The following is a 13,414-nucleotide window of genomic DNA, read 5'->3' as shown; positions in this document are numbered from 1 at the left end:
TGAATGTGGGTGGTAGCCTGACCCACTCCACCACACGTGATACAAAGGGAGCCAGTCCCAGTTGTTCAGGTAGCCTAGGGTGCAGGGCACAGATCCAGGGCAAATTTTTTTCATAGAAGTAGGGGCACATGGCTGACTCTGCTCCCTTCCCTGGCTCCAGGGTCTTGGGAGGAGGGTGATGGGTCTATCCTCATACCGAATCTCCTCTGCTCTTCAACAGCATCTCTCCAAAGGGGAACACATGCTGCTCCTTCTGTTCTCCTCCCCAGTTCTTGGAAGCATATGCAACAAGTGCCTGGGATCAGGGGGTGGCTAAGCAGAAGCCAGCAAGTTAGGTCTGCAATGGAGACTGCACTCTGATGTCTCAGCCTGGCCTGCTTGAATAGGCCTGTGGTCCTTACTGAAGGTACTAGGCTGAGCAGGGACTCCTGTTTTCCATGGGGCTTTATTCATTCTGCTCCCAGGAGGTAGCGTCTGCAGCCATTTCTGTAGCCAAGCAAGCCCAGGTCCTGTTTAATTTTTTATTATAGATATGCATGCTGAGTAATCAAATCTCATCTCGCAGGGCATTAGCAGATTGCTGCAGGGGGTGGAAATGGTGTCCCTCCCTCTCTGTAAAGTACTACACAACCAGCCTTAGGGGTTTTCTCCCCCCTCCCAGTTCCTTTGAGTATCAGGACATGACAGAATACTACTGCAAGCACCTCCCATCCCAGCCAAAACGTCCACGGTCTTCAGCAGGAGTTCCTGCAGGCTCCTCCTGTGCAGGTTAGGCCCCCACCCAGGGCACTGGAGGAGATGGGCCAGTGCTCTGATCTGGTACCACAAAACACCCACCATGATCAGACACTTGGCTGGAGAGCTTAGACCGTTCTTTGGAGTTGAAGACAGGAAAAGCACCACAGTTTGACTTTTATTTAACTAGAATGCTCCAGCATGCTGTAATTCAGCATCAAATACAGTGGTGTGAAAGGGTAGCACAGACATGTAGTGTAGAGATCAATACAACTCATGCTCTACATCCAGCGTCGCATTAGTAAGCTAGTTATAAAAGCCACTGTATTACTGTTGGAAAACATACATCTGCAAACCCTCCATTCATCCCAGGGGGCATAAGCTAATTAGGGCTAATTCATAAGCAGAGAATACAAAATCCACCCATTTAAAAGCAGAGGGAAAAGCAAACTGCTCAACCAAGTTTAATCTTTCTGTTACACAGCATTCGTGGTCTGGGCTCAAGGAAAATGCACACAGGCATTGGGAATGTGGCAGAAGTCAGGCAAACAAGCAGGTACACATTGTCACAGGGGCCAGGCCCACACACACAGGGCTTGATCTTCCCCAACTGTAGGGGCATGATGTAACCACTGCTGAGAGGGAGTTAGTTGGGAACCCTGATCCCACAGGCAAGCTCCTTGGGGCAGGGACTTTTTGTGCTCGGTTTGTACACCACCTAGGCACAATGGAGTCCTGGCCCATGACTAGAGTTCCTAGGCACTACTGCAATACAAATAACAGGAGCACGACTGGGTGGGTGCCAAGTCACACCTGTCCCCAGCTGGAGGGAGGCCTGAAAGGGGAGCATCTGAGTTCCTCAGTAGCACAATGAAGGCCATGGTCATGCCTGCATCTCAAAACATTGCCAACTTCTGCCCACACGCCACCCTCTGTTCTTGTGTACTAGGGAGTGAGTGCACAGCGGCTCCTGCTGCAATACCACTCATTGCAAGGGACTATGCCGATCTACACTTGGCTTGGCGAGCGGCACGCTTGTGACACTTGTGGTGGTCCACGCAAGGATTTGCAAGATCGATGGCTGAGAGGAGAGTCTATCCCTGTGCACTGAACAGAGACCTGGGGATGAAAGTCCACCTCACAGCAGCAAACCACCCCATGAAGCAGTTGCCACTTACTACCATTAACGAATCGCCAACAGTGCAAAGAGGTGCACTAGCAGCGATATTCCCGACACCCCCATGCAGGTAGTCAGCACAAGCTATTTACACCCTGCTTAAATGGTGCCTAGGGCCTTGTGCGAGTCCTCCAGACTACAGTGAATTTCACCCTGGGGCCAAATCCTGCTTCCACTAAGTCAACTGGAATTGCAAAGCTGCCACTGACCTCCTGAGGCCAGAATGTAGGCCTAGGTGAACACACCAAATGGGTCTGCACTGTTGACAGAAGACTTTCACTGTCATCTGCTCTGCTAAGTGCTTTTCTGGCGCCGAGTAAAATGGCTAAAGTTAAGCAACCTTGAGGAGGCACCTTAACTTCAGGATAACATTAAGGGTGTGTGTGTGTGTGTGTGTGTGTGTGTGTGTGTGTGTGTGTGTGTGTGTGTGTGTGTGTGTGTGTGTGTGTGTGTGTGTGTGTGTGTGTGTGTGTGTGTGTAAACTTGACTGAATTCAGCATAAGCCTGTTTAACCCAAGGCTGATCAACACCCCCTCAGGTTGAAATTCATCTCCGTGCAGAGGACCAGCTTGAATCCTAGCACTACCTTTCCTAAGTAGCACCTATCGAGTGGATAGAGCACGGGACTGGGACTCAGGAGATCTTGGTTCTATTCCCAGCCATGCCACTAGCCTTCTGGGTGATCCAGGCACACAGAGAAGTGACTTGCCCAGTTTCCCCATCTGCACAATGGGGATAACGATACCTCCTTTGTAAAGGACTTTGCAAAGATCTATAGTTGAAAAGCGCAAAAAGAGGATAAATTAAATAGTGCATATGCCTTGCACTGGCTCCCAGCAAAGGGGTGAATTTCACCCACAATGCATTGTTCCTTTACTTGTCCAAACCCCCTATTTCCCAGAAGGCTTTGGAGTTTTCTAAGAGAGGGAAATACTGAACGGGGATAACCAGACCTCACTATTTTCTTCCAACCATCATGAATACATACACACCTCCAAGGTAGCCAGGCTTTTCTCACGGAGGATAGAATGAGGATTTATTTGACGCCTGCAAGGAAAACAACAAAGAACCCCACAGACGACACAAAGCATCCCACATAACATGATGCAGAACAAAAATTAAAGTTGGCTAAGTCCAGGTTAACAATTCTCCAAAACGTTGGTAGGTCCTTGGAAATCTAATGTAAACATCACATTTATAAAAATATAGCTCTGATCCCAAAAATAAGCCACAACAGTTCTGGCAGCACATTGATTGAGTCAACTTTCTGGAATTACGACTCACCCTCAGTCACCCCATCTTGAAAAGAATGGCCAAGAGGGGCGGAGGATATTCCGCACCTCCAAGGATGAGATTAGGCAGGCACGCCATATTCAGGCTTCCCAATGTGGCAAATCACAGGCAGGACTCCCGTTTTCATTAACAGGATCCAAGCACTGGGAATTTTGACCCATCCCCTGGGCAGCATGTTCGTATTTCCAGGGAGTTAAATGACAGGCAGTTCTCTTTCACCACCCTTTCGATGGCAAGCACACAAAGAAAAGGCACACAACACTCTATGCAAGATGAAGGCAACTAAAAGTTCGGCAACATGATTGGACTGTATTCTGTTAGCAAAGTTCCAAGCATCTGTCCTTGTGTTTATGAGCAAATCACATACACACATACACCTACACACAGACACAAGTCATTGCGTTAGGAATGTGTTAGAAAGATATTTTGAGAGGCCCAGCAAAGGGCTGGCTTTGCAGCAATGGGAAATGTTGCTTTTAAACTGAAGTTCAAGGAGGCTTTGGCCTCCAGTGTTAATCAGTTGCTTTTCCTTTGGCCCATCTGATAACAAAGATGTCACACAAATCCCATGGTAATGCATTTCACTTACCTAATATTTACAATATATGCATATAGGGAAAAAATTAAGACTAAACAAAATGGGGAATGGGGCACCGAGGGAAGAAGAACTCTCCCCTAAGAGCTAATATATTATTGAATAAGGCACTTGTTTATTGAGACCATTTTCAAAGGATCATTTGCAAATGGATTCCATCCAGCTCAGAGACCTTTTCTAAGCCTTTCAGGAGCAGATTCTGTTTCCAGTTACTCAATGTAAAATTGGCATAACTCCACTGATAGCTATGGAGTTACTCTGGATTCACATCAACACGACTGAGAGCAGAATCCAGCACTAGTCTGCAGATCTGAACAAATACAAAACCTCCCTCATGTCTCCTTCGGAAGTTGAAGGCTTTTAGCACCTCACGGGATCTTTAGCAGAGGCTTTGAAAGCTGCTGCAGGGTTTTGGAGGCTCAGTTCCCATAAAAATTAACGGAAATTGGGCATCCAAATCTCACAGGCTGATTGGAAAAATCTCAACATTGAGTAGCAGATTTTTAAGGAGAAACGGGAAACTGTAGCTTGTACTGCTTGGGCTGATCTAGTACGAAATGGAAAGGAATTTGACTGCTCTGCCTACAGATTCCAGTACTTGTGACATGAGAAATAGATAAGAGGATGGAAGTCAGCACTATGACACACTATGGCCAGGTCTACACTACAAAGTTTTGCCAGCATAGCTATGTTGATGGGGGTGTGAAACAAAAAAACAAATCAACATCCCCCCAGCCAACATAGATATGTCAGCAAACCCCCCTAGTACAGCCACAACTAAGCAGGCATTAGAGTGCTTCTGTCAACGTAGTTAATGTCATTCAGCGAGGTGCTGTTACTGTGCCAACAGAAAAACTTCTGTCGCCATACGCTATGTCTACACTAGGGTGCTCTGGTCAGTACGGCTAGGCCAGCAAAGCATTTGTATGGTAGACAAAGCCTCGTTCTCAGCAAGAAAAGACCCTCTCAACAGAACCTTTATCTTCCCCTCAACCATCTTCTTAGGGAAAGAAAATTCCACCTCTCTCTGCCTGCATGCTGAAGTAGAGAGAAGAGCTGTACACTTGGCTGTATACATGGGGAGTGGTCCTGCATGACTAAATAAAGGATAGACTACAAAATGCTTAATAGTCTTGTAAACTAACAGGTGACATGTTGCAGGAGAACAATTCACAAGCATGAGAAACTTGATCAGATTCGGATGTCAGCTATGTCAGAATAAATCAGGATTGATCCATCAATTTTAACGGAGTTACTCCCAAATCACACAAGTCATTCTTAGTATTCAGATTTAGAGTTATCCACCACCTGGCTACAGAACTGTAGCCAGAAGATTATTTACATTATAAGGGTTTGTCAATGGGGCGAGATTCAATCAGGAGGAAGAGGGGCCTGCACATGTGGGGCCAGCACAAAACCTAGACACTGCATAAGTGGGACTTAAGTGGTGCCTATGTCTTGTGTTGGCTGTCTACATAAGAGTGACTATAACCGATGCAGTCTGAGCCAAAGCCCACTGAAGCCAGTGATTCCACTGGGCTTTCAATCAGGCCATTAGCAAGCAAGGATTATAGACAAGTGAGATGAACCGGTACTTTCAAACATGTAGACCCTATCATAAGAAAAACCTTTGGGGGTGAAGAAAATGAATTCTAATAGAACGATACCTCACCAGCTGAGTGGAGGTTCTGCTAATCAGATGCAGTGTCCAGCACTCACTCACTGTGGGCAGAGTTATCTAAAGCATTCTCTCCCTACAGAGAACTCAAGAGACAGTTTAGACCTTCAAGGGTTTTATGAACAAAAAGGGAGCCCTGGCCGCCAATTTCAATCTTACGAGGCACAAAATAAAATAGATGAGACATTTCCCTTTGAGAAATAGAAATTCCAGAAAACTCATCAGGAGATGCCAGTTGATGCCCACTTCAAATTATGTCCCCTGCTCAGTAACAGGAAGATGGTGGTGGTGTACTGTGCATCTGATAAGAATGAAGAGGGCAGGGGAAAGAGCATCTTAAAGTGTTCTTCGCAGGGGGAAAATCAGCCTTTTCCGGGTACTGATCATTGGAGGATTCCCCCAAGCAAGGGCAGCGAATAGTTCTGCGGTTTGCAGCAAGGCAAATACTGGCAACTGTGCACAAAATAAAACGTTCCAATAGAGATGGGCAAAGCCCTGGAGGCAGTACAGGCTGAGTGCACAGATTTTCTGCAGTCATGGGGAGCAGGGAACTAAAAAAACCCAAAGATGATGGGGAAAAAAAAAAGATCTTTTCAAATAATAAAAACAATAATGAGGAGACCAAAAAAGATAATCCAGGCAGTTTGACAGCTGTTGCTGCTTAAGGCCATTGATTTCCCGTGGGATAGTTGGGCACCGTGGGATACTGTGGCAGACTGTTTCCAGAAAAGTTATTGTACTGAGCTTCCCTGCTCGGGGGGTCCCTCCATGAGCCGCTGTTCCATTCATCCTGGGCTTTCTGAAAGCTTCCGCCAGCCCCTCGGTAAATTTTATGTACCTAGTAGGTAATCAAGAGAGCAAGGGAAGAATCAGCAACGAGCATCTAGTTTCCTTTCCAATAGGAACTACGGTCACTTTGTTAATGCCCAATATACTAGACACTTCCTAGTGCTGTCCCATGTATCTGGTAACATCTCTGTTCAAGTGTCCACATTCCAAAGGAACAAGGGTGCTATAAACAGAACAGTGCAGCAGATGGCAACAGAGAAGCAGCTAGATAAGATCTACATACAGTCTTTTAACCCACCGCAGCATTATGACTAACTCAGGTTGGGGAATTGCATAGTAATGATGTTAGAGGCAATTCATCCAAACTAGGTCAGTTTACCTAGAATTCAGCATTACTGAAATTGCTGCATCCCAGACTGGCAAAGCTTGGGTGCACAATAGAAGGATTATATAGCTGGGCGTATAGAGGTGCAGGAGAAGGAGTGACTTTTTTCAGCCACCCTACCACACAGATGCCAACCAACGCATGACTGGAGTGGCACTATCCATGATCTCAAAGGCGGCAGTATGCTCCCACATTCCAGAGGTAAACTGTCCTGATGGCAGCTGCTTTGGGGTAGAGAACATATTTTGCTGGACTGGTCAGCTTTGGCATCTTGTTGTGTGACAGATCTTACCCCTCTGGCTTTTCTCCTCCCATGAAGTGCAACACTGGTGAAGTCTCTCCTGTTGTATTGCCCATGACAGTGGCTCTCCAGTTTTATCCTTCTGCAGACCACTTTAAGGAGAAAGATCCTTCCATGAATCTCCCTCCCACCACCCCCGTCTGTCATTGTGTGGGTCTCAGCAGGTTTAATTCTCAGAATCAATGGCTGTTCATGGATTCATGCTGGGAGGGACATGGTTCCATTGCATGGAGAGAACCCTCAATCGCACTCTCAACCTTTCATCTAGATTTGTCCTGGAGGGGGGATCTGGCTTGGCAGGGGGACAGCCCCCACACTGTCTATACTCTCAACTTTCTAGGACGTGAGTGGTTACAGTGACCACTAAGCTGAGGATTCACTTTGCTTTGATGCACAGAATTGACAGATACTCCACGTCAGAAAGGCAACTGAAGCACTTACCCTTAGGAGATAGAAGGACATCGCAACCGCTGACATCGTAAACATTATGGCTGGAAACAGCATGAACACAGCAGCTGCAACACTGGTACTAAAAAAAGTAGTGGCTGCCAACCATCCACTGGAAGAAAGTGAAATACAGAGAAGTATCACTGTAGTTTGTTTTCACCGCCAACCTGAAAATATTTGCAAGTGAGTTGTAAAGTTCCAGGATATGAATGGAAAAGTAAGAACTAGGGCAAGAACCAGCTGCAGCACAGGTAAATATTTCCCCTGCACATCTCTGTTAATGCACCTCAAGTCCTGACCTGCAACATCCCCGGCTATTTGAATTCCAGGCCACTAGAGAAAGCCAGTTGAATGGTGAGGTTTTAGGAGGTAAACGAATGTCCATAAGGGAACCAAATTTATTTTCACTTGTGCAGAGATAGTGTGGGGGCTAGTGGAATATAGCTAGGGTTAAGAACCAGGAACCGGAGAGTCCTTGACCTAGCTCAGAGTCTCCATTTCCACAGGTCATCATACTGTGCCTCATGGGGCACTCTGAGGATTAGTGTATAAACCCAGCACTCTGTGTAGCACCTTCTTTTCTGTTTTTCTAGCTTCAGCAGGATTTGCATCCAGGCTCTAAAGATGGCAGGTTAAATTACCAACCTTCTGTGACCAAAACCGGGAAGGTAAAGAACATAACCTCCAATTATTATTTAAGGATGAACCTTGGGACTCTAGCTCTGTAGACTGGAGATGAAGTGAAACTTATGTGCATGGGGAAGATGGTAAGAAAGGATAAGATGTCTTGACCGCCTCACTCACCCCCCCAAAGCAGCTAGGTTAGAACCTTGCTGCAAACTCCCAGGTGGCTTCTCTGTTGCAATGGTGTGGTCATATGGAGGGGAAAATGGTTATTTATTGACAGGGACCTACCAAATTCATGATCCATTTTGGCCAATTTCACGGTCATAGGACTTTAAAAATAATAAATTTAATGATTTGAGCTCTTTAAATCTGAAATTTCACGATATTGTAATTGTTGGGGTCCTGACCCAAAAAGGAGTTGTGGGGGTCACAAAGTTACTGTAAGGGGGGGGGGGGGGGGAGGATTGCGGTACTGCGACCCTTACTTCTGCGCTGCTACTGGCGGTGGCAATTCCTTCAGAGCTGGGCAGCTGGAGAGCGGCAGCTGCTGGCCGGGAGCCCAGCTCTGAAGACAGGGCTGCTGCCAGCAGCAGCTTAGAATTAAGGGTGGTATGGTATAGTATTGCCACCCTTACTTCTGTGCCGCTGCTGGTGGGGCGCCGCCTTGAGAGCTGGGGAAGGATGGCAATAATGTGACCCCCCTAAAATAACCTTGCAACTCCCATGCAACTCCCTTTTGGGTCAGGACCCCCATTTGAGAAATGCTGGTCTCCCCTGTGAAATCTGTATAGTATAGGATAAAAGCACACAGAAGACCAGATTTCATGGTCCATGATGCGTTTTTCATGGCCGTGAATTTGGTAGGGCCCTATTTATTGGGGTGGGGGCACATGTAGCCCTGAAAGAACAGAAGGATGAAAATCCTATGGAGGCTCAAATCATGTAACATTCAGTCATTACCTTAGCGAGGCGAGAGGAGCGGAGAACATGCCCTCACTCCAACCAGGACCCTTTCTTTGTCCAACTCCTTTCCTTATCTCCCCCAACTCTCCCTCCCCACCCCGCCCCAAACATCAGCATTTAATGCATGGAAATGTGGAACACAAGCTGAATCTATGAGACAAAATCTCTGCAGCTAGACGGAGAGAAGACGTGGACTGAGTGCTCCACTCAAAGACCATGGGAGCATGCTGCTTACCATGTTCCCCAGCCGGAGATACCGATCGCTTGTATGACAGTCAGAATAAACTGGGCACCAAAGATGAAGAAAAAGGCCATGAAATTAAAAGAGCTGTCAGACCTGTGAAATGAGAGAGGATGTTAGGGAGACTGCATGGGGTTTATCACCTTGTACTGTACCAAGTTACTATGTCCCCACTCTCTCCATACACACTTTATCATGAAGCAATAGATCCCCACTCAGTCTCATACCTTGAAGATTAATATCCACCCCCTTTTCTCTAGGGCTGGAAGCATACAGATCTCTGCATCATCAGGACTTCATCTCCCTCAATAAACCTAGGTCCTGAAATTGATCTAACAAACTAATTACACGTATGACCACCTTCAGAGAGGCATGTTGTTTTCCACCAATACCTCAGCAGCCTCTTGTAGAGGAGAAGACACTTGCAGCATTATCCTGATTGCATGTCTACACTCAATGCAGTTTGACACCTGTGCTTTTCATAATGCAACCCATCCATTTGTGAGCAGGCACAAGGCCCCGGGAACACATGGGTACGAGTGCTGGCAGCCAGACAGATCCTATATGTGCATTACATGCAGTTATTGTGAACAAGAATCCTAGCTGGGAATATCTCAGGGGCTGTTTGTCATCAGTTTACACACCTGTGGTTAAGGGAGGTGAGCCATTGACAACCCAGCCCTGGGATGGATTAGGAAGAAAAACAGCTCTGGCAGCCACGTACAGAGTGTATTTGAGCCTAACGAATGGGATGGAATGCTGCCTGGGGAAATAAGTGGCGTTCAGAGGCAACGCTGCTTTTTGTAACTCCACGGCATCTATGCCTTTGGGATGGATAGGTGCCAAGCTACTGAACGAGATCAGTAGAGTTTATGTTTGTGGTCCAGGTATGCACGGTGGCTACCAAAACTAGGCGTGCTCAATGGCCACTCCATCACTGGGGTTCACATAGCTCTACCAGAGCTCTCGCTATACCGTACAGCAATAGTAGCACAGATGGTGCTATCAGATGCAGTGTCTTCATCTAGCAACACCACCCATATTAGTCCGCCATTCTTTGGCAAGGAATACTGTTATTTTAAACTGAAGGTTAGCTCTGGACCCACTCATACCTGATGACATATTTAATAGTGCAAATTCTTTACATCAAATCCATTGAATCACAGAAACAGGGAGGGTCTGTGTTCTAGGCCAGATGTACAAACGTATTTAGGCACCTAAAGATGCAGAGAGGAGCTTTTTTAAATCCCCTAGGTGCCTAAGCAGGATAGGTACCTAACTCCCCTTGAGTATGTAATTCCTCTTAGGGGCCTATCTGCATGTTTAAGCATCTAAATACGGTTGTAAATCTGGTACTTAATGGCGAGAGCAAAGAATGGGACTGACCTTGGGCAAGTTGGAAAGTCTCAGGGCTTGATTCTCTCTTGCCCTGCACCTTATACAGTCATTTACACCAGTGCAAAGTGCGTGTCAAGTTGCATGAATAGCTACACAAAGGGCAGGTCAATGGCAGATGTGGCCCGTTGTCTCCAATAGTATTATTACTTCCCAGGGGTGTTGTGAAAGAGACTAGATAGCCTGGGTTGAACAATGCTACAGAAGAGCAAAATGCTACCATCATGGCATTCTCCTTTCGAATACTGGATCCGAGTAGAACACGTTTCCTGTGATAAATAGTCCATGGGTAAGGTAATTCTGTCTCAATACTGAAATCAAATCACAGTGAAAGGACAACGTTCCAGGCTGGACCTTTAAATGGACTCTCATGACAATGACCTGGCAATAGTGAAGAAATCTCAATTTGAAGGGGTGTATGGGAATCAGCTAGAGGAGTGTCAAGTATCAGGGGGTAGCCGTGTTAGTCTGTATCTACAAAAACAACAAGGAGTCTGGTGGCACCTTAAAGACTAACAGATTTATTTGGGCATAAGCTTTCGTGGGTAAAAACCTCACTTCTTCAGATGCATAGAGTGAAACCTAAGTGAGGTTTTACCCACGAAAACTTATGCCCAAATAAATCAGCTAGAGGAGTGGTTTTCAACCTGTGGTCTGTGGACCCCTGGGGATCTGCAGACTATGTCTACGATTTCCAAAGGGGTACACACCTCCATCTGAAATAGTTTTAGGGACCCACAAATAAAAAAAAAAATGTGGAACACCACTGAGCTACAACATGTAGAAAAGGTGAATTCTCATCCACCTTTCCACTGGAAATTTGCCACCATTCTGCTCTCACGCCAAGGTTCTGCATCTAATTTAACTTTGGATGTGGACATATGGTGAATGTTTCACAAAAGCATCCACAGACTATGGTATCCCAATATCTACCATGGCTGTAACAGCCGGGAATAAGCATAGCAAGTGGGTCTAATGAATCTGGCTACAGTATTCCTTTCCCATAAAAATATTTCTCTGATTACACCGCTATTTTCTTTAAAGTCTCCTCCAAACTAATGTCAAACTAACTGCTCTGTGGCTTGTTGGTCTGTCCCTAGGGTATTGATTTTATATACAAGTATTTACACAGGGTAATCTCAAGGGCCTTTCAGCATTCGGTTGCACAAACACATACAAACAGCATTAAAGAAATAATTAGAATCTGACTCCACAAAGCCCAGAGGAAAGCATTGTGGAGGAGTAATTTTTCCCAGACTTTGGAATGGAAAGTGCTCTTTGAACAGAGTTCTACTAGTGACTTGGAAACCCCAGGGACTTTTGAATTAAGAAAGGGGAAGGGGAAAAAAACAAAACACAGCCCAGTAGAGTAACACTTCTCAGATTTCATTTTTCACTTCCTTTAAGAGTTTCATATGATTCAATTCCTTTGCTTTTCATATCCTTTTAGAAGTTATCCTCCTTTGAATTCTAGAACGTAAACTTAGTTGCTATGGTTTTAATAATATCCACTACATTAGCACACATATTTGGTAGTATTTGAGGTGAGCATTTAGATGCAGATTCAGTAAAGCACTTAAGCACATGCTTAGAGTTAAGTAATTGCTTAAGTCCCACCGGTACATGCTTAAAATTTAGCATATGCTTGAGTGCTTTCTAGAATCAGGGCCTTAGTCTGTCTGCTTCTATTCCTGTCAGCTGCTTCCGCTTTCTTCTAAATTAACTTCTCTTACCATAGAATTTGATGGTTAGCCAATTAAAAAAAATACATTGGTAGTGAAGGAGGGGAGAGGGTTGTCTAGGAAGCTGGAATGGCAGATTCCTGTCAGCTCTGCTAGTGACCTGCTGCATGACCTTGGGAAAATAGCTTCCCCTTTCCACGCCTCAGTGTCCCTATGCAAAATGGAGATTAAACTTAAGTCCCTCAAAGGGATGTTGTGAAGCTCAATGCACTAATGTTTGCAAAGTGCTTTGCAATTCCAGCAGGCACTAGAGACATGCAAATGATTATTAATAAAAAAATAAATGTAGGATGATTTTAAATATATCTGTGCCATTTGAGAAGAGCCCTGGTCCTTGTGGGTTACTTTTATTTAAATACCCCCTCCCAATATGAGTAACTAGATGCTGGGCCTAGAGACAAAAAGCAGAACAGTTCTTAGCAAGCTATTTCTGTACAGTTTTCCCATAAAGAACCGAGAAACCAAAAATCTTAAACAAGCTTTTAGAAGAATGTCTCCCATACCATTAGCCATGTGAATGCTTAAGTAACCCTAGGGATATTTAATAATCACAATACATTGACAATTTTTAAAATATGGATTTCATGCTTGTGAAAGTGCAAAACCAATCAGTGCTGCGATGACCACGGAATAGGTCAAACTGTATGGTCATCAGCAATGCAAGATCTTGTTGCAAGCCCCCCTTCACCAACATGAATTAGCTCTGTTCTGAAGGAACCCTTTATGGGGACAAGAGAGAAGTGAAGTTTCTGTGGCCTGGACCTCTCTGCCAACAAGGGGTCAGTTTGGGTCAAGGGTGGTGTTTTGTGGGCATGGATACTTCTCACTAATCGTCGTATTCTTCACTGTGCTCATACGTAGCTTGTAGACATAGCCTTCCCCACTACCTCCACCCTTTGTCCGTCTTGTCTATTTCAACTGTAAGCTCTTCGGGGCAGAGACTAGCTCTTAGTCCATATCCGTACAGAATTAGAACAATGGGATCCCTTTAGGCATTATCATAATACAAACAACAACAGGCCACCAAACAACAAACAGACAGCAGC

At 45.4% G+C, this 13,414-nt stretch overlaps 1 protein-coding gene across 3 annotated transcripts in view; it reads right to left on the bottom strand.

Moving 5' to 3' along the window:
- Nucleotides 1-2,921: 2,921 nt before the first annotated feature.
- SCAMP4 (secretory carrier membrane protein 4) overlaps nucleotides 2,922-13,414 on the bottom strand; it is a 34,899-nt gene continuing 24,406 nt past the window's right edge. For all 3 annotated transcript variants that reach the window (XM_065578416.1, XM_005283844.5, XM_005283843.5), the window contains 3 exons: nucleotides 9,226-9,327; nucleotides 7,395-7,512; nucleotides 2,922-6,316 (listed from right to left, as the gene is read on the bottom strand). In XM_065578416.1, the coding sequence (XP_065434488.1) occupies nucleotides 6,140-6,316; nucleotides 7,395-7,512; nucleotides 9,226-9,327 (397 nt within the window). In that variant the 3' untranslated portion in view covers nucleotides 2,922-6,139. The remainder of the gene's footprint in view (nucleotides 6,317-7,394; nucleotides 7,513-9,225; nucleotides 9,328-13,414) is intronic.

This window comes from Chrysemys picta, chromosome 25 (assembly GCF_011386835.1).
Source record: "Chrysemys picta bellii isolate R12L10 chromosome 25, ASM1138683v2, whole genome shotgun sequence".
NCBI classification, from domain to species: domain Eukaryota; kingdom Metazoa; phylum Chordata; order Testudines; family Emydidae; genus Chrysemys; species Chrysemys picta.
Note: the sequence above shows the minus strand (reverse complement) of the source record. Positions and strands in the feature narration are given on the sequence as shown.